Source organism: Primulina huaijiensis, chromosome 8, assembly GCF_012295235.1.
Source record: "Primulina huaijiensis isolate GDHJ02 chromosome 8, ASM1229523v2, whole genome shotgun sequence".
Taxonomy (NCBI): domain Eukaryota; kingdom Viridiplantae; phylum Streptophyta; class Magnoliopsida; order Lamiales; family Gesneriaceae; genus Primulina; species Primulina huaijiensis.
Window position 1 is genome coordinate 20,770,563 of NC_133313.1, and position 21,541 is coordinate 20,792,103.

The 21,541-nt window shown below is 35.4% G+C and overlaps 2 protein-coding genes across 3 annotated transcripts; one reads left to right on the forward strand and one right to left on the reverse strand.

Moving 5' to 3' along the window:
• Positions 1-67: 67 nt before the first annotated feature.
• LOC140982728 (protein CELLULOSE SYNTHASE INTERACTIVE 3) lies at positions 68-8,254 on the reverse strand. 2 transcript variants are annotated; one of them, XM_073449394.1, is made up of 8 exons: positions 8,237-8,254; positions 7,954-8,027; positions 7,407-7,512; positions 4,260-7,311; positions 1,602-4,146; positions 981-1,438; positions 785-901; positions 68-638 (listed from the first exon to the last, which is right to left on the reverse strand). In XM_073449394.1, the coding sequence occupies exons 3-8, from the start codon at positions 7,469-7,471 to the stop codon at positions 477-479; spliced, it is 6,399 nt and encodes a 2,132-aa protein (XP_073305495.1). In that variant the 5' UTR covers positions 7,472-7,512; positions 7,954-8,027; positions 8,237-8,254; the 3' UTR covers positions 68-476. The 2 variants fall into 2 exon arrangements, with proteins under 2 accessions (XP_073305495.1, XP_073305496.1); XM_073449395.1 differs by lacking the exon at positions 8,237-8,254 and having other exon boundaries at positions 7,954-8,069.
• Positions 8,255-15,172: 6,918 nt separating this feature from the next.
• Positions 15,173-21,355, forward strand: LOC140982729 (beta-galactosidase 16-like). The gene is made up of 19 exons (XM_073449396.1): positions 15,173-15,571; positions 16,099-16,194; positions 16,372-16,484; positions 16,874-16,943; positions 17,099-17,191; positions 17,444-17,587; positions 17,677-17,771; positions 17,887-17,995; positions 18,073-18,157; positions 18,263-18,384; positions 18,716-18,880; positions 18,997-19,178; positions 19,344-19,432; positions 19,536-19,645; positions 19,757-19,861; positions 19,946-20,050; positions 20,159-20,304; positions 20,663-20,822; positions 21,096-21,355. Exons 1-18 carry the CDS (start codon positions 15,407-15,409, stop codon positions 20,775-20,777), a joined length of 2,109 nt encoding a protein of 702 aa, XP_073305497.1. The 5' UTR covers positions 15,173-15,406; the 3' UTR covers positions 20,778-20,822; positions 21,096-21,355.
• The last annotated feature ends 186 nt before the right edge of the window (positions 21,356-21,541 follow it).

Below are 21,541 nucleotides of genomic sequence, written 5' to 3' on the forward strand. Positions count from 1 at the left end.
AAAATAAAGCGAGGGCAGTTTTCCCTTGTGCTTTCCGGAAACATTTTCAAACATCCCAAAATGAACCGTGTTTTTGCTTTATTATCGTTGTTTTCCTTCAAAAAATGTATTTCCTCTACACAATGGTTTGTTACAAGATACAGAACAAGAATTGCATTTTCCTTTCCAGTTTCCTCAAAACAGAGGAGGATTTACCTAAGAATGTTTCTACCCTTGGACTTTACTGCACCAGTCCCTGAAAAAAAAAAAAGAAAGACTAGCCGTTTAGGGTGCGGAAACCACCTTCCCTTCTAAGTTTCCACCATATCTGATAATGATAAAAAAAAAAATTGCTGTCAATTTTCACTGCAATTTACAATCAGCTCCATTATCTAAGAACTGGATCTTTCTATCAGATATTCACATCTCGATGGAAACATATTTTCTTTGATTGATGCCAAAATTAAATAATTGATAAATGTGATCTTGCACTTGTTTCACACATTTTCATTCCACGTGCTATTAGACCACGCCATCTCTAGTTCAAGGGTCCTGGATGAGCCATCTTTGTTGGTATCTTGGCCAAGGTTGAGAAGATCACTGTAAGATCCTTCATTCACCACTTTGTCTATTGGGATTGTAACTCTACCAAGAGTGGTCTGAAATAAGACATAAAAACTATGTAAACGGCACGGTTAAGCAAACCAAAAAGACCCTTTCACTCGGGATAGGTGATCAAACAATATCCTCTGTCCACCCCTCTTTTGTTGTACCATGTTTAGAGTTAAATAGAAAAGCAGTTTACCTTTCCAAAAGTATTCCTGCTTCTGCAAACAATATTTAAGTTTTGGCCCTTAGGTGGAACATCAAAAGCCCATGTGAACTTTTCTTCCCATTCTGGAGACGTGTTGTGGCTCACAACCTAATAATTTGCACAACACATATATTCAAGATTGATTTATTTTTTATGTCTGACTAAATAAATGATCATTTGATGATACCTTAGTGTACCTAGCAGAGCCATGGCCTATGCTCAGTTGACAAAACGCGTTAGTGCCTCCTGTCACTTGCTTCAAATTGTCTGCACGCTTTATTGCAACGGTCAAACAACCTGGTAAAGAGTGGAGTAAGCTTTCAATTCTATCAAGAAAATTCGGTGGGCAAGTTTTCATATGGATTTGTAGGAAAGGAATGGCTTCAGCTGCAACCATAGCTTGAGATTTTGACATGTCTATTGGTATGGTCGACCAAGTATGTTTCAGCAAGCACAAGGTTGTCAATGCAGAATCTTGAGCAGCCGCAGTACCAGACTTTAGTGCAGTTAATAAATGGGGTATACATAGTGTCGTTGCTTCAGAAACATGGAGCTTGTGAAAATTGGAAAGGATAACATGTATTGTTTTCAAAATTTCTTCTTCTTTTATGCTGGATCTGGATGACTCTTCTTTCTCTAAAACAGCTGCACATTGAAAACGAATTGATTAGAAGCTCCTGAAGTATGATTTGAGTTCAAATATTTGATAATTTGAAGATGGATTTATCCTATCTACTGAAAAGCAAAAGTTAAGTAGGACGTTGAAAGCACATAAAGAAATGAAATAGGAATATGAATGGTGAGTTACCAGTCAAAGATTTGAGTAGTTCATTTGATGCGTATTCTTGAAGGGTATGATTCGAAAATAAGTATCTAACAAGCAGTGTTGTCTGATCTACAACTTCTGAATCCGAGGACAGCAGCAGTTCTTGAATCCTCAATACACCACCTGCTTCAGCGACGGTTCTCCTATTTGTTCTGCTGTGCATGACAAAGTTCTGCAATGCACAAACTGCCACGATTTGCATATCTTTCGTGGGCTGATCTTCAAGGAGGAACACCAGAGCTCGGCAAGCAGAGGCAGAATCACTAGCCCTAGCCAGACCTTCGTGTTGGGAGAGGTTACCAAGAGCAAGAGCGGCAAGAAGTCGGCCATTTTCAGATCTGGTTTGTGGGTCGAGCAAATACTGGGCGAGAGGAGCAATTGCATATTTACAAGCCTTCATTTCCCTTACCCGAGTATTATTAAATAGTTCTTCTAGTAGAGTACCCGATACTTCTTCACAGTGGTGAGACCTTACTAGATCTAGCAAAGCATCTATTGCACCAGCCTCAGCCATCAGTTCAGCACTTGAAGAATCAGCCTTTTCTTGAACTATCAGTGAATTTATGGCGACCACAACTGTGCTCTCAAGACCTGAATATAACATCTTTACAAGTACCCCTACTGGAACTCTGAAGTAGTAGTCAGCATCAAAACGCAGAAGATTTGAGAGTACTAATGCAGCAGATTCCAACAAATCATCAGAAGGTAAAGGGTCTTCCTGAACGATAACCTTGGAGAGCTCAAATATACCACCAGCATCAGAAACTTCCTTTGGCCAACTCAAGGAGATATTTTCCAATGCCTTTATTGCAGTTTGCTGTAAATTCAGAATCCCGATCCCCACAAGATGAACAAGAGGAAGAATTGCATTTTTTGTAAGCATATCTTGAGGAAAATGTTCTTGATCAAGAAGGTGAGACAATAACTCGGCACCCAGCTGCTGGATCGCCTGTGATGGGGATTCAAGAACCGAAATTAAAGGTTCAATGACTTGGTTAGGAGTAAGTTTACACCTTGAAAGACTTCGTGGTTTCTCCAAAATGTTGACAAGAACTTGTAGGGCACTGTGCTGTCCCTGAAGGTCAAAATCCGTCTTGAACAGTAGCATAAAGAAAGGCTCTACACTTCTTGCAGCAGCTAGGCTTTTTGAAATAGCACTACTGTTTGTCAAGATTCGGAAGAGCTCTGCAATAGTGGTACACAATGAGTTTGGAGCAGTCGGGAGTAACTTGAGACAATTATCTATAATTCCAAGGTTTACCATTTCCAATTTCCTTGGAGTTCTATCTTTCCCCAGTTTAATAAGTGTGGATATGCTTGCTTCAATAAGCATATGATTTGGTCCAGAAACCAGATAAACGAGCTTCCCAACAAGATCATGAGAAGATGTAATATCCACCTGGTTTTCATCTTCCAACAATCTCCCCAAAGCCCGCACACTAGATTCCACAGCCGTTTCTTCATCAGACTGCATCAACAATATAAGGGGTCCTATGCATTCTGAGGTGATTGGCGATTCTCGAATTCTTGAATTCCCGAAAAGAATACAGCACAATTTTGCAGCATCACTCTTTAGTTTCAAATTGGCAACAGATGAGATGATTTTATGGAGGCAGACAAGAAGATTGCCTTCAACTTCAGCCAGCATAGCTGCCTTTGCATAATTATCCGAAGTCAACTTAATTAAAGCACTTAAAGCAGTCTGTTGTTCGTACTCGAAAGGCGTATCCAGCATATCTGCCAAAGGTTGAATGGCCTGGATTGATGCTTCAGAATCTCTTATTTCTTTCGAGTCAAAGAGTTCGTTTATGGCTCTAGCGGCACTCAATCTCGCACTTTTTGATCCCAGATGAAGAACAGCTACAAGTTGATTCATGCAACTGAGAGCCGATTCATATTGAACAAGATCAGGATTACTGAACATTATTCTTAGTAATTCAGATACCGTTGCCTCATTTAAGTCTTGAGGGCTCAAAGATAGATACTTGGTCAGAGCATCCAGTGCTCCAGCTTCAGCAATGAATAATTTATTGGTATCATTTCCATGTGCAATTTGAGTCAAAAGGCGAACCGAGAAGGATGGGGCTCCTGGCCTATTTGGAATGGGTCTCAATAAATCAACAAGTAGAGGAATAGTACTTTGAGAAATAGGACCTACTCTAATTTCATCGATTTGGAATAAGCTTTCAAGAACTATCTGGTCGGGATTTTTTACTAAGGAAAATTCTTCAGACAAGGCCATCACATTCGGCATATCTGATTCAATGTGTCCTATCAGGGACATCAAGCCACAAACTGTACCTGAATTTGCTATTGCTAGATTTATTTCCATATTTTCATGGCCAACAAGGCTAGCAAACGCCTGAGCAGCAAAGAATCTATCAATCATTTCATCTGAATTAAAGAGGACTGATAGTGATTGTATAAAACTCATGGCCGTAGAAGAGGAGAGAGCATCAGTATCCTGAAACAATATAGCCGCTAGAAGGGCACTGATCCATATACCCTCCGTATCCTCGAAAACTGCCTGACAAAAGTGTATCATTTTAGAAAGAAAATTTAGAAAAAGATAAAGAGAAAAATAGAAGAATAACAAAGATATGTAATGTGGAATGGAGATGAACTGGTTCTGAACACTACCTGATCACGATTAGCATGTCTTGCAAACTTGTCAGAAAGAATTTCCAGTGCTCCAGCTTCGATCATTGTGATTTTACTCTTTGAATGAAATGAAGAAATTATAGATAGCAACCACAAGGCAACAGTACCTCCCAAGACCGTTGCAGGATCAGGCACATCGAAATCATCTCCAACCCGAAAATCTGATCTATCTCTATAAGCTCTAGGGGTCCTAACTTCAATTTCAACAGAAGAGCAACTAGAGTTCTGCTTCATCATATCCACTAACGTGTAAATAAGAGGTTTCAAGTACCCAGATGCCTCAAGTGCATGTATTGATTGGATTTTATGTTCCTTGGCAACACAAATTAGCAACGTTGTTCCCCCAACTCTCACTTCTTGGCTTCTGGAATTCATTATTCTATTAGCCAAATTACCAATCGACTTTGAATTTGAGAACAAGACATCGCCTAAAGCAGCTGGTTGTTCCGTAGAAAGTCTAGACAAAATTTCAATAGCTTTATCTTGTACTGAGGTAGGTCCCTCGCATAGGCAGTGCAACAGAGGGTCTAAACTTGACGAAACTTCGGCGAGGCCAGACCATGGTGAATAGGAGGAGTGGCCAAGTTTTGTCCGTGACAATAGTGAAACAACTTCTAAAGTATCAAGAAACTCGGTGCTATCAACATCCGTGGCATTCAATGAATCAATCACCTCAAGAACAATAAATCGACACTGAGAGCTACCAGTCAGCACATCGCCTACCGGAAAATGCTTCAGTAATTGATGAAGAGCACGAGAGGCGCTTTGCTTACCTTCCAAAGACCCTTCTCCCAAAACTCGTGTTATGGCGGAAATAATATCTTCTGCCAGTGCTTCTGCAGCTACTTGGGGATCCGACAATTCATAAGACAATGCAGCCATTGCCCTTTCTGCGGAATCTATTTCTAATGTTTTGGCTTTTCTGATCAAAGGCTTGATGTCACCTTCTGAGATGTAAGATGTCTTACTCATTTTCTTAAACTTGATTGGGTGGGATACAGAATTCAGTGCCTGAGGGAACTTAGTTGCAATGCCTTGATTGTTGCTGGTTAATATTTTCATACAAGGAATCACAGCTTCGTCTGTCATGAGACCATCACATAAATCTTGCCGATTGATGAATAAATCAGCCAACACCAATGCAACATGCTCTCGAGTCCTCTCGTTTGATGAATTGAAAAGCTGGACAAGTGCCTTCAGACCTTTATAAGCAGTGGCACCTGGATTCACAAGATCACTTAGTGATGCCACGGAAAGAACATGACCCAAAACTTTGATGACATGCGTCTTGGAGCTTGGAGAGTCCCCCAAGAGCAAAGCAAGCAATTGATTGATGGAAGATGGATTTCCATTCTTGACAAGCTTTATCAGAGTGTTAGCAGAAACTTCTTGTTCTTCTGGTCCACCATTTTTAAGGAGCCGTATAAATGCCGGAACGGCTTCTGCACTTTCAAGAATGACTCTAATATCTTCACTGTAATGGCACAAATTCCACAAAATATGTGCTGCATCATATCTTGCCTTCTCAGATCCAACTTCTAGTAATCGGACAAGTGGAGGAACTCCACCAGCCGAAGTTAGTGCCCACTTGCTGTCATCGACTTGTTTGGTCAAGATTGAAAGCATCTTAACTGTGTATTCTTGGTGTTTTTCATTGGATAACCCAAATGATGAGATAAGCAACTGAATCCCTTCTCTCTTTCCTAATGCTTCCCATACACTTACCCCCTCAGTACATAACCGTATTAATGAAAAAATCAAACACTCCTGAGCATCACCAGACACCATGGTTATGAGCCCAACAAGCACCTTTTTAGCTTCTGATTGACTGATGGAAACTGATAGATATGCATTACCATATAGGCAGGCCATGGCCTCTAGAAGGCGCTCCTGAACTTGCTTATTATCTCTCGGTTTCAAAAGCATAATTAATATGCTCTCAATCTTTGTTGATTCGAATGGTTCTACATCACCATTCTGCTTGAAAACCATCAGACAATGAGCAAGAGCTCCAATTATATCAGCAACTGGAGCAGCTAACCTTGGGGACTGAGAAAGCTCTCCAAGATGAAGAATTAATTTAAACATCCCACCACATATATTTGCTAAAGTTTGCATTGAATGCCGTTGAAGAGCCTCTGCTACCTCTCCTTGAATGCCTTCTTTGGAAGGAGCAACCACAACTCCAATAAGCAATGGTATGCCCTGCGCATCAACAATAGATTCCTTGCCTTTTTTTGATTTTATAGAAAGAGCTTCTAATGCCTCGGCAGCACTGGCTCGCACGAAGACATCCTTCTTATCACTTAAGAGCCCGAGCAAGGATTTGATCGCACCTGAATCAACTATTTTCATGACACTATCTGGAAAATCTAGCATCATGTGTGCTAAGAGAGAAGCAGCATTGGATTGTGAAGTGGAATTTTCTGAAGAGAGAAGTCCCACAATAATATCCACTCCACCGACATCAAGAATTGCCTGCCAATATCCTTCTTTATCGCCACACAGATTTCTCAACGCCCCAGTGACAAATTCTTCTACTGTTTTATCATTATTTTTAACATTGAGCTGATCCCATAAAGTTTGAACCACACCTTCGGTAACAAATATTTTCATGCCTACTTGATCATCTGAAATTCCACTGGATGACACGGCATATATGGCTTCAGCAGCTGCCTTCCGAGCCTCAGTTGCATTTGATTTCAAAAGTGAGAGTAGAGGTGGTATGCATCCACCTAGAAGCACTTTTACTCGAAAATCCTTAGTTCTACACAGAATGCTTAAAGTTGCAGCAACATTTATTTTTGCTGGTAGAGTTCCATTTCGAAGAATGGACACAAACAACGGCATTGCTTGGTCGTGTGAAATGATAAAAGCTCGAGCTTCTTTTCTTGTTTTTGCAATACCTAGCAAACGAGCCGTGGTAAGTTCTTTTTCGTGTGCAGAAGTCACGTTGGCGTGCAGCTGGTCGACCAGTTGAGCAACCCTCGAGATATCTGGATCATCCGCTTCTGTAGTTCCGTTTGGCACCCTGGAGATAAAAAAAATTTCAACAATGTTAGCACTAGACCTTAGTTCGTTAGCATGGAATGCATCATTTTTGGAGACACTAGCTGACGATCTTACTTATTTTTTCGAGACAAAGATAAAGCTTTTCGAAATGTTCGTTTCACAGGAGATGAACTTGACATTGGCACGTGGAATCCTCGTTTCAAACAAAATTCTCAGCCTCCTGCAGTTCACAAGTAGTTAAAATCACTCCACTAGACTCCAGCACGTAATTAAATGCCAAAAAGAAAAGAAACCTTCATTCACTTCCCACTCGATTCGTGTATTCCTGCACAAATTCACAAAAAAAAACATCCACTTATCTATAAAAAAAATTTAACTATTAATCGACTCGAAATTTAGTGTATCTTTCGTGCTCATAAGATCCAATCCAACTTTCTCCTCTGCCGAAGTTGAATTGCTCATCCAAATTACTGAAGAAGCTATAAAGTCCCCCAGTGTACAAAAATAATACTGAAACGTAGAATTCGAACGGTTCCAACCCGTTACATTTAATAAATTTAAAATCCAGGGGAATTCATAAAATCACAAGATTAACCAAAATACAGAAAAATACCAAATCGAAAACATCAAAATAAAAACGAAACTCGTAAGTTAAATTTACCTGAGCCGGAAATTGGAAAAATGCAGCCAAAATTATCAAGCAATTTCATATACAACAATGGCGCTCAAATCAACCTGCATAATAATAAGAATAGTGTTGATAAAAAGAATGTAGATCCAAGCACAGATCATTATTTCCTCGTATTTATTTGTTCATGCACGTAAATTTGCACATGCACATGCATTTTCATGCAGATATCGGAAAATGAATATATGTGGAAATGGGAATTAAGTATATGAGGAATCTGATCGGACAAATTGCGAAAAAGAGTGGAAAAACTAACCTCGAAACGATATCCTTGAATCTTTTTCCCCAGCATTTATTTGAACCCGTCGTGTTCATGTATTAATGAAGCAGATTATATTTATTCAATATTAATTATATTCATAATTATTTGCATTAATATTTCGCCTGATTTATCAAATATTTTGGTTGTTAATATTAATATTAATAATAATATTGCTGAGACACAAGCAAAGGTAGTGATGACTTAGAAAAAATGTTAGAAAAAGAGTTATTTTTTGCTTAATATTTATTTTTATATTTTATAATTAAAAGACTTTGTTTCATAGTTTTTAAATACTTTGTTTGTATGTTCTAAATCATTTTCATGAAGAACCCTTACAGATCCACACCAAAAGGTGGATTATTTTCTTATCGTAAAAGTGTTTTTTTTTTAAAAAAAATGTTTTTTTGGAAAAAATTACTTTCGGTAAATGCTAGTAGAAATTTTAAAAATAGTTTATAATTTTTAAAAAATTAATGGATATCTTTTTTGAGTAATTAAGGAAAAAAATGATAACTAAGTAATATTTATACTTTTATTCTGAAAATTAATATTATAGTGTAATGAATAATTTTACTCGGAAACACCTATACTAAACTTTTTCGTTTGATATAAATCTCAAGAGGAAGAAACTAGAAAGAATAGGACTTGTTTCAAATTTGATAAAAAAAAAAAAAAAAAAAAAAAAAAAGCAAAAGGATGAAGGAAACAACGAGAAGAATCAATTATTATAGTTATATTTGATACAAAAAATTAATATGTGCGTGTGTGTAATATAATTTACAAAAATTAATTGAATTGTTACAGGAGTTCATTGTAATTCTTTTATAAATAAATAATTTGAAGCGTCTATTTTTAAAGTAAAATAAAATAAGAGTACTACGATCATCTCTCGTTCATAAAATAATGTTCACATCCAACATCACGAGGTATATATATAGAGTTAATTGGTTCAATAGTTGGCTTCCATGTATAGAATACTTTACCTCGCGGTTGAAAATATGTTTTCCACAAACGTTCCACTTATCCAGTATATCACCGATCTCTCAGTGTTTCAACAGTTCACTGTATCTAGTTACATTTTTTCATGCCCCAATTGCATGATGGCCTCATGTAACAATGATATGTATTCGTCCCCGACTTGGGGTAATTCTGTGATGGTGGCTCAGTTTACCAGAGAGCATATGACTGAGGACGTCAGCACAAGAAAGAGTCATGGTTGGTATAGTTGGTACGAGACATCCGTGGAATATGAGACGTAAAACGAACAAACTCTAAATTTTTTCGGACAAGTTTTTTCCTCTCATTTTAAAATATTTAGTGTCGTGTTGACTTATTTTTTTTAGATTTATTTTAATATGTGTAATATATGTTTATTTTCGTTACGAGAGCTACGTCAGAGATCATCCGTGCCAAATAAGAAATATTCGATTATTTATTGTCTTATAGCGAAAATCAAACATTATCAAGTTACATAACTAAAATCTAAAACATGTCAATTTACGAACTAAAATTGCAATTTTTCAAAAAAAAAAAAAATCACCCAATAGTAGTGATTATTTCCTTTTTATGCATGCACCAAATAAACAAATTCAACAAAATCTACACTAATTATTTCCAGTAATATATGAGTACATATATTACACACAGTAAAATAAATCTAAAAAAATAAAAAAATAAGTCAACACGACACTAAATATTTTAAAATGAGAAGAAAAAATTTATTGTTTCCTTTTATTTTTATTTAGATATATTTTAATGTGTATAATATAGATTTTTTCTCGTCACATTAGTCATGTAAGATTACATTGATGTCAAATAAATAATATTTTGTTGATTTAGTGGTTTCGAGTGAAAAACAAAAAAAAATCAAAATTGGATGCAAACCAAACAGTGACAAATTACAAAAATAAAATCTAAAACTTGTTAACTTATCGAACTAAAATTGCAATTTTCGATGATATTGAATCAGTAAATGAGCAATTACGTACATTAGATCTAATGATGCCGTTGTTGGGGAATTACACCGAAGATGTCGATCACGATGATAATAGTACCCAAAAATGCGGAATAAAATAATCAACAAGAACATAAAGATTTGCATGGTTCACCCAATATAGGCTACGTCCACGGAGCACTGCAACTTTTATAACTGGAAGAAATATTACAACAAGTGTATACACCAATACACTCAATATTTCTCATACTCCCAACCCGAGTATACCGAGAAAATAATTTCTCTAACTCACACAAGAGAATTTACGCACTCAAGAAAAAAAGAGTGTATTTTTTTCTATGCACTCTCTTTTTATCAAAGCTAAAAAGCTTTTGATCTTGGGATACAATAACTGAAAGAATTGAGCTCTATTTATAACTAATTCCCTCTAGCAACTTTTCACATTCTTTCGATGTGGGATTGTGAGAAAGCATATTTTTTTATTTTATTTAATGTGTGGGCCCCACACCTTACCTAACAATTCTCCCACTTGAAGACTTGATTTCAATCATGTCTTTACATCATCAGTGCAGCAGATCATACCTCCTTTGTTAGTCCAGGAGACCAACTGAAGTCAAAAACATTTTCGATTTTTCAATGATAACAGCCTTCGTGAGCATATCAGCTGGATTCTTGCTTCCAGAAATCATCTCATGCTTCAAGACTCCATTCACCCGATCTCTAAGGATTTGTTTTGCAGCACCCAAATCCTTCAAAGCAAATTCCTTTGATAACTCATTCTCAAGTTCATCAATCTCCTCCAGGCAAGCTCCTGCTATCAACATATCATCTACATATATCAGTAGTATGATATAATAACCATCAAGCTTCACATAACAACAGTGATCAGCCTGATACCTCAGAAAATCATCATTATTCATTACACCATCAAAATTCTTGTACCACTGTCTTGCTTGTTTGAGACCATACAACCTCTTCTGAAGTTTGCACACCATTTTCTCTTTCCCTCGTACTTCAAATCCCTGTGAATGATTCATTTCTTCATCTAGCTTTCCATGAAAAAACCTCGTCTTTACATCTAACTGTTCCAGATGTAAATCTTCTTTTACCATCAATCCAAGTACACTCCTGATAGTAGTTAACTTTACCACCAGAGAGAAAATATCAGTGTAACCAATGACTTCCTTTTCACCTTTTTACAACAAGTATTTCTTTGTACCGCTTGCTACCGTCATGTTCTAACCGGTACTTCCACTTGCTATGTAAAACTTTTTTACCTTCAGGAAGTTCTGACAATTCCCACATGTGATTGGATGACAGTGAATCCATCACATCTTCCATGGCTAACTCCCACTGTTTAAAGGTCTCGTAAACATCCAATTTATTTTTCACAAAATAAACCCAAAATTTCATGCTCGATTCGTCAACAGTAGTGCCATAATATCTTGAGTGATCTCCAAGGGATGTCACAGGAGATGGTCCACATATATCAGTATGTGCCAGCTCCAAATGCGCTGATTTCGGTTCTCTAACCTCTTTTGAAAAGCTCATTTTTTTCTGCTTTCCAAAAAATACAGCTTCACACAGCTTGTGTTCAACGATCTTTAATTCCGGTAGCTTTCCGTTTGAAACAAGCATCTTCATTCCATTCTCACTCGTATCCCCAAGCCTACTATGCCATAGACTTGAATTAGCTCCAGCATCCACAGCCGCTAATTTATTTCTCAAACTGGAAGTCATATAAAGTATTCCAGTTTTCTTTCCTCGAGCAACAATCGTGGCTCCCTTTTTCACTTTCCAAGGACCATCATCAAAGGTCACCTTATGACCTTCGTCGTCAAGCTGTCCCACTGAAATCAGATTGTGTGTCAACTTTGGTACATGCCTTACTTTGTTGATTTTCCAGACAGATCCATTTGTCATCTTCATCCGGATATAACCCATACAAACAATTTCCAAAGATTTTCCATCAGCCAGGAAAACTTTTCCGTAATCTCCCGCAATGTAATTATCGAATACATCACGATTACCAGTGGTATGAAACGAAGCTCCCGAGTCCATAACCCAAGAATCAACCGGGCTTTCCATGGATAGTAATAGAGCATCATATACCTCCTCAGTAACAACATTAGCATCGTTCTTTGTTGATCTGCAATTTTTTTTCAAGTGACCAGCCTCACCACAGCTCCAGCACTTCACATTCTTTTCAAAATTGCTTTTGTCTTTTCCATTTCTTGACTTGGACCTACCATGCCACTCGTTAAAACTCTTATCCCCACTCCTGCCCCTTCCTCTATTCTCGAGATTTAGAGCAGAACATGATGATGTTCCTTCACCCGAATCCATCCTGCGAACTTCTTCAGCACGAATTTGATCTCTAACATCATTGAATTGTAGCTTTCTTTTTCCAACAGAGTTGCTAACCGCTGCCCGCATCGGTTCCCAATTGTCTGGTAAAGACGCCAAAAGAATAAGTGCCCGAATCTCATTATCAAATTTAATTTCAACCGATGTCAGCTGTGAAACAATCGTGTTGAATTCATTGATGTGTTTAGCCATCGATGCATCTTCTCTCATCTTCAAGTTAAATAACTTCTTCATGAGATATACTTTATTATTTGCCGATGGCTTTTCGTACATGTCCGACAAACTGGACATCATCTCCTCCGTTGTTTTTGACTCCGCCACGTTATGTGCCACGTTCTTCTTTAGGATCAATCGTATTAACCTAACACTTGTAGGTCAAGAAGCTTCCAGTCATCATCCTCCATCTTTTCCGGCTTCTTTCCAGATAGAGGTTGATGCAACTTCTTACTATACAAATAATCAATAATATGTAGTCGCCAGAACGTAAAATCTGTACCGTCGAACTTGTTGATTCCCGATCCCGATCTATCATCTCCTGCCATCACTTCTCTAGCCTTAGCAAAAAATCTAAAAAATCTTTTCTGATGTGGAAGATCAGACAAAATTGCAGCCACAGAGCATACTCAGAATTCTTAAGAATTTTCACAACAAGGCTCTGATACCAGTTGTTGGAGAAATTACACTGAAGCGATGCCGATCACGATGATAATAGTACCCAAAAATACGGAATAAAATAATCAACAAGAACATAAATATTTACGTGGTTCACCCAATATAGGCTACGTCCACGGAGCACTGCAACTTTTATAACTGGAAGAAATATTACAACAAGTGTATACACCAATACACTCAATATTTTTCACACTCCCAACTCGAGTATACCAATAAAATAATTTCTCTAACTCACACAAGAGAATTCTCGCACTCAAGAAAAAAATACACTCTTTTTTTTATGCACCCTCTTTTTATCAAAGCTAAAAAACTTTTGATTTTGAGATACAATAACTGAATGAATTGAGCTCTATTTATAACTAATTCCCTATAGCAACTTTTCAGATTCTTTCGATGTGGGATTGTGAGAAAGCATATTTTTTTATTTTATTTAATGTGTGGGCTCCACACCTTACGTTTGGGTGGTTAAGGCATTACTCATCAGCCAATATCGAATCAACCCACATGCATGGTTGAACGTTCCAGAATTTAATGTTGGGATAATGCTCATCTTATAAAAGTTTAGAAGTTGAATTTAAAGACGATTATGCATTGACTTCACATGCATGGTCGAACTTCGTTGCAGATTTACAAACATCTTCTGCTATTTATATATCACCCAACTTCTTTTGATTAGAAACCGGGAGAGTTTCATTATGATTTGTAAATCTTGCAATCTGCACATATATTTCTCAAATCTCAATAATATTAAAAATTTTGCAGTCAAAAAAGGTACATAGCATCTTATTGATCGAAACTTATATTGGTCTAAATTATTTTTATACAGCAAAGCATGCATGTATTAGTCATGCACTGGTATAACAAACGATCGAATTCAGTAAATTGTAAGTCATACTTTAAAAAAAACAAAATCACAAAATTAATTTAGTTGCCGGCATCTTGCTTGTTTCATAATTTCCATTAAATATATTTTAATTTCTATAATATTCTGAATTCTGATACTATTACATATTTAAGCAAGACTTTGGAAATTAAACCGTCAACCTTTTAATTATGATCATTCTACGATACACTTGAAGTATTTATCTCTTTATGACGAGTAGGTCTCTTGTGAGACGGTGATATCACGAATCTTTATCTGTGAGACGAGTCAACACTATCGATATTTACAATAAAAAGTAATACTTTTAGCATAAAAAATAATATTTTTTTATGGATAACCCAAATAAGAGATCCGTCTCACAAAATACGACCTGTGAGACTGTCTCACACAAGTTTTTGCCATTTATGATAGTCAAATGTATGACATTGGATCATCAACATATATGTAAACTTTCATAAAAATGTGAGGGACCCACATGATCTAATGATATTGGAATATGAGAAGAAACAATCTAGCATAAACTAACCTATTTAATTAGTACCCATGCAGATATACCAATATATATTGTAAAAATACAATTCAATAAAAATGGAAAAAAATAAAATAAAAAATAAGATCCTTAAATACCCTAGAATTAATTTTAAAAAAATTTATATACTCGCTTAATATATAATAAATATATTTTTTAGAACACTAAATTATATTTTTATGCACACAAATAGTGTGAATTTATTTATACGGTAAGTAAATCATGCAGGTATACAACGTACGTTTTCTTGTTTGAAATTAATAATTTTAAGTTGGCAAGATTTGTTGTGTAGCTCATCATCTGTGACATAATTACATAAAATGACGACTCTGAATGTAAATTAAAACAATTTCGTCACCATGAAACAAACGTCGACGCATCAATTAATTGCTTTAACAAAATTTTCGGTGCAAATTTTCTTGATGACAATTTTCTCTTGTCGTTAAAGTTATCAACTTCTTTGCTTCCAAGTTTTTTTTTTTATAATTATTTATTTGCACACAAAAACACACACGCAGTACCGCTGTTTAATCTGCTTATCAAGAAAGTTTTGATTCGGTGATTGCATGAAAAAGGAATTATATAAATCTCCTTTTTTAAAAAATAAAAGCAATTGTATTTAATTAAATTTCCAGAATCCAGAGATATGAGTTATTGAGGAGTAAGTAAAGAGGAAAGGGTATATGTATATATGAATCTTGCTGTCTGAACATAATTTCAGAGGAGGGGTGTTTTTTGCAAAAAAAAAAGAAGGTCAAAATGGGTTGGAGATTGTGGTGGTTCGGGTTGTTCGTGGCGATAGCAGCGGTGATCGGCGGGGGGAGTGGCGGTGAAGTTACATATGATGGGAGGTCTTTGATTGTTGATGGGGAGAGGAAGCTTTTGTTTTCAGGCTCAATTCATTATCCAAGAAGTACTCCTGATGTATGTTTTTCCCCCTCTGCACATTAATCTTTCACTTGCGTTTTCTTGTTGATGGTGTCTTTGGAAGTAACATTGATTTGTTTTATATCACAACTAATTAATTTCAAACTTTGGAATTTGGATTGAATTCAGAAATGCTCAAGTTTGAAACACTGATTTGTTTTATATATTCAAGTGAAAAATATAGACATTTTGAGCATTAAATTTAAGGAGGTGTATTGGTTCTAGACTTTTAATAATTTTTATGGAGTTTAAAAGTCTAGAGGTATTCAATCTAGACTTTTATATATTCTATAAAAGTTTAGTGGTAAACTTTTGTAGAATTTTAAAGTCACGTGGAATTCAAACTTGACTTTTAAAAACTCTACAAAAATCTATAGGTATTAAAAATATCAGTAGAAATCTATAAACTCCATAAAAATCTGTTATTTAAAAAAAAAATCATCAAATCTCTACAACGAATAAATCCCCAAATCATAGTCTTTTAAGTCTTGCCAAGAGAAATATAATATAATTTGTTTGTACAGATGTGGCCAACTTTAATTTCTAAGGCCAAAGAAGGAGGACTCGATGTAATTGATACTTACGTTTTTTGGAACCTCCACGAGCCCCGACAACGAGAGGTGAACAACATATATATGTATGCTAACAAAATTATATTTTATATAATTAAATTTATTTTGCGACTTGGTAATTTTACCACGTGTGTATATAACAAGTATTTATTACAAAATTACAAAATAATTTATTATAAAATCAATTTACACAATCTTGATTAGTTTTTTATGTGGGATTTTCAGTATGATTTCAGTGGAAGACGCGATATAGTGAGATTTATAAAGGAAGTTCAAGCTCAAGGGCTCTATGTTTGCCTTCGGATTGGACCCTTCATCGAGAGTGAATGGTCTTATGGGTAACTATTTTTCTTAAAAAATAATAAAATTAGGATGATTGAACGATTTAAACTATAGAAAATCAAAATTTTTTGTGCAAATTTTATGAATACAGCTTGATTCAATGCATATGAAACGCAGTGGTCGTTCACTGTCCCTATTTTTAGAAGTCGCCTAATGTAATATATAGAGTTTTTTTTTATTTTTTAAAAAAAATTGTTTGACATGTTTTGCAATCAATTTGTATCGTAAAAGAGGAACGATATACCATTAATTTTGAATTATTGGATAAATACAGGAGATAAGCGGTGGGTGGTTGTCCGTCTATCGTCTACCGTTTTTTAAAACACTGATTTCAACTGTCACACTTGCTCTAAAGGGAACAACGACATTTTTCGTTTTTTTGCAGAGGCCTGCCATTTTGGCTGCATGACGAGGTCCCTCAAATTGTATACAGATCCCATAACGAAGCCTTCGAGGTACTTCATCTTACCATTTTTGGGCTAAAATTTTAATATAATTTGTAGCATTTTTTAAAATTAATTTTTCATTCTGATTTTCCCATATTTAATAATTTATTTATATAAAAATAAATTCTTATGCTTCGTAATTCTCGTCCTATGGTCCATTGCAGCATCACATGGAAAGCTTCACAAGAAAAATAGTGACCTTATTAAAGTCCGAAAATTTATTTGCTTCACAAGGAGGTCCAATTATTTTATCTCAGGTGAAACTTTTTTCCTATTTCTTTATTTTTTTATATATTTATAACATAAATTAATATGTATTTTTCAGTGGAGATTTAATTTAATATAATTTATTGGAGAGGTCTGATTTTTTTTTTTTAAAATAGATATATATATTTAATTCAAAATTAGTAAATAACTAAAATTTAAAAATATTACTTTATACTTCGAATATCATCAATGAGGAAAAATTATAATAATAGTAATTGTTATTATTATAAATAAATATGCAGATCGAGAATGAGTACCAAAATGTCGAGAAAGCTTTTCACGAACATGGGCCTCCATATGTTATATGGGCCGCCTCAATGGCTGTGGGCCTCGACACTAGTGTGCCATGGGTTATGTGCAAACAAGATGATGCTCCTGATCCAGTGGTAAAAGCCCAATACCCTTTACATCTCTTTCAATTTCAAATTGTTGTGCTAGATTGGCTCAATTGGCCACATATATATATAATCTGCAGATTAATGCTTGCAATGGGATGAAATGCGGGGAAACGTTTGTAGGACCTAATTCACCAGACAAGCCAGCTATTTGGACAGAAAACTGGACACATTTGTAAGATTTTAATGAAAAACATAACTTCTCTTGCTCCTCTCATGATCGAGCTTGATGTTACTTGACTTGTTCATCGTTTTTATTTACTTGTTATATTTTGCATGTGATCGAAAAGCTACGACATATACGGGAACATCACGAAAATAAGATCAGCTGAGGATATCGCGTATCATACCGCTCTGTTCATAATAAAAAAGAATGGGAGCTTCATAAACTATTACATGGTATATATGTACAATTAAAATCACATTTATACACTTGTATTTGTTACTTACGGGTATTTTCGTGTACATTTTTTTAGTATCACGGTGGGACGAATTTCGGGAGGACGGCTGCTTCATTCATTATAACAAGTTATTATGATCAAGCTCCATTGGACGAGTATGGTATGCTACACAAATACACGCGCACACACACACACACATCATTTTTAGTTTATGACGATGTATGAAAAAAATGATGAGAAAATGTTAAACAAAAATCATTTTTAGGTCTCATTAGGCAGCCAAAATGGGGTCATCTGAAAGAGTTACATGCTGCAGTGAAGCTGTGCTCACGCAATTTGCTTTATGGATTACAATCTAATTTCACTTTAGGTGGTGAGCTACAAGAAGTAAGGATATAAAGTTGTTCTTATATTATTGTTTTAGCTATAAGTTTAATAATTAGAGGGGATTTTTACTATGAATTAAGTGATAATTAAAGGGATTTTACATTGTTAATATGATTTCGATTAAAAATAAAAACACAGATTTTATCATCAGGTCATTAAATTATTATAGAAAATTCTAACAGTTTTAAAATAAAGGCTTTGAAGATTTAAATTGTTGAATTTTAGATGGTAAAATTTAAACTTTTTTTTTTAAAAAAAGTTATAAATAGATTTTATTTAATTATGTATGTGGAATTCAGTTTTATTAGCTGTTTGTTTCATTTAAAAACAGGCTTATGTATACCATCAAGATTCAGGAGAATGTGCAGCATTTCTTGTAAACAAAGATGCTTCGATAGAAGCAAAGGTCCAGTTCCTAAATGTATCATACAAGTTGCCTCCTAAATCAATCAGCATCTTACCAGATTGCAAAACCGTAGCATTTAATACAGCAAAGGTATGCACCAAAACCTGCAGGTTACTCAGCATCTAATCTTCTAAGCATTGGGCTCTTGTTTTTTTTATTACTCAAACTTGGCTCGGCTCGTGTGAACCCATGATCTTATGTCACAGGTAAGCACCACGTCTAGCACAAGATTGACGCAACCAGCAGTGAAGTTAGACTCAGCAAAGAAATGGCAAGAATCCAAAGAAGTCATTCCCGTATATGATGGAACTGCGATAAGGTCCCATACATTGTTTGAGCAAATGGAGACGACACGAGATGCATCTGATTATCTTTGGTACACATCCAGGTAAAGTTGTTTACTTTTCCGAGCCAGGGCCAGAATTGTGATATTGTGCATGGAATACATTTGATGATCTTTTTCGTACTATTAGTTAGGGTCAAAGTTAGCTTGTTTTTTTCAGTAACCATTGCACTTTGACTGTTTTCGTAACATATATCCTTGCTGCATCAGTTATTCGGTATCCACGAACACGACGTCCATGCTTAGCGTTACATCCCGTGGACATGTTCTGCGAGCATTCGTCAATGGAAAGTTTGTGGGTAAGATACCGTTTTAAGTAATTGTACTCATGCAGTCATGCTGATGTAATAATTTATATGTTTTAGAAAAATTATATGTATAAAAAATGTATATATTTTTTAGGTTCTGAACATGGGTTTTTTAGAAATCCAAGTTTTACATTACGTGTAAGTGTCCCTTTAACCAGTGGAGAGAACAACATCTCATTGCTCAGCAATATGGTTGGGCTACCGGTACTACTCGAATCTCTTACATCTATCTTTTTGTTATAGTATTATGAATTATATTATTTCTCTCGGTCGTAGTATTTGTAATTATATATATATTAACTTGTAACGCGATAGGATTCGGGGGCATATATGGAGCGTAAAGCAGCTGGATTGCAAAATGTGAGCATTCAAATAAACGAGGAAGTGCAAAATATAACCAACTATAAATGGGGATATCAGGTAAATTATTTTCATGCATATTATGCAGAAGTTTTTGCTGTAAAAGATGCTGAAATTCAGTTTCATTCAATAACATTTAAGTAGATCGGATTAGTTGGAGAAAGGTTACAGTTTTACTTAGGGGAAGATGCAAGCAGCGCAAAATGGGTCGATTTTAATCCCTCGCCTCAGCCACTTACTTGGTATAAGGTAAGATCGATTTACTCGATCGTGTAAATTTTTTGTAACTTTAACGAAGTAGTACTGAAAAATGGTCTCTTTTTTCTAGATAAAAACGGTTTCTTGATTTTTTTTTAGTCCAAATTCGACGCACCCAAGGGTACTGATCCAGTGGTGGTAAATCTTGGCTCAATGGGGAAAGGTGAAACATGGGTGAACGGCCAAAGTATCGGTAGGTACTGGATATCCTTTCGCACACCAGATGGCTCGCCTTCACAGATACGGTACGCCAACATGTGTTAGTGAGATGTGGGTTTATGTGTTATCCAATTTCACTTAGTCCACTATCTTTATTATTATTATTCTTATTTTTGGTTATTTTATTTTTTTTTCCATTTGGCACTAATGCAGCAATGATGTGGTTTTGAAGTGTGTAGTTCCACAACGGAACTTCAGATAAAAAAGATTAAAAATATCGAAAATCGAAAGATACAAGACTAAAACTGAAATTTGATAACATATATAAATAACCAAAATCGCAAAAAAAAAAAAAACAAATTTACTGAACCCAAAATACATTTTCTCCAATTTTAATATTTGAAAATATGTGCATTTCTTTGTGTTTTTAACTCGTGATTTCAGGTATCATATACCAAGATCCTTCCTCAAACCTACGGATAACCAAATAGTGTTGTTCGAAGAAGAAACCGGTAATCCACTTGAAGTATCAGTAGAGACAGTATCGATAGCTAACTAAGATAATGACAAGCATCGTATCACATTAAAGCGATTGGGGGAGAAGGTACCGTTATGTTTTCTAGGATTTGAGCAATATATATATATATAGTTTTGATATGTTGTTCACTTTCATGTTCACTAATGACGTGACACTCATCTATTGAATGTGATGAAATATTTCCAAATTATACATCAAATAAGTCAATGTCATCACATTGATGGACATAGAGGTTAGACACGATGGGTGGAGAATATATAAAAATTGTATGTGTGTGTGTATATATATATATATAAATTGTCAACATTATATAAAATTTGTTTGATTTGTCTTTCTCAGGCTTGCACTGGGAGATGTATATGTAGACTTACTGATTTCGGACAGAGAAGACAGAGACAACGAGTTTTCAGAGTTGTTCTAAATTTCATGAGATATGCACTGTTTAACATTTAGCAACACAGTCGTTCTTATACTGTTATATCTTATTTTACACCCTCGTTATTTAAGCTTGAGTGTTTCCTTTTCAAATGCACGGTATGTATGAAATTATTAATAACATATTCGATGATCAAAGTATATTCTAACCAAAAAAAGAAAAATTAAAAAAGGAAGGATTTGTTGAACCGTTTCAACTTCATTGTTGTACGAGTCCAAGTGGTACTGCCATTTTTCCACATCTTCACTTCTTTGTCCATCATCTACAGTATTGACAAATAAAATTAAAATTTAGTAATTCATATTTTCAATTAAAATATAAAATATACCCATAGAACTATATCAGACTC

Excerpts from the sequence above, each read along its gene's own strand:
- LOC140982728 (XM_073449394.1), bottom strand. The coding sequence starts at position 7,471 with ATGTCAAGTTCATCTCCTGTGAAACGAACATTTCGAAAAGCTTTATCT. Across the intron at positions 4,147-4,259 it reads GACATGCTAATCGTGATCAG|GCAGTTTTCGAGGATACGGA; the intron begins GTAGTGTTCAGA and ends CACTTTTGTCAG. Across the intron at positions 1,439-1,601 it reads ACTACTCAAATCTTTGACTG|CTGTTTTAGAGAAAGAAGAG; the intron begins GTAACTCACCAT and ends TTCAATGTGCAG.
- LOC140982729 (XM_073449396.1), top strand. The coding sequence starts at position 15,407 with ATGGGTTGGAGATTGTGGTGGTTCGGGTTGTTCGTGGCGATAGCAGCG. Across the intron at positions 16,195-16,371 it reads ACGAGCCCCGACAACGAGAG|TATGATTTCAGTGGAAGACG; the intron begins GTGAACAACATA and ends TGGGATTTTCAG. Across the intron at positions 19,433-19,535 it reads CGTCAATGGAAAGTTTGTGG|GTTCTGAACATGGGTTTTTT; the intron begins GTAAGATACCGT and ends TATATTTTTTAG.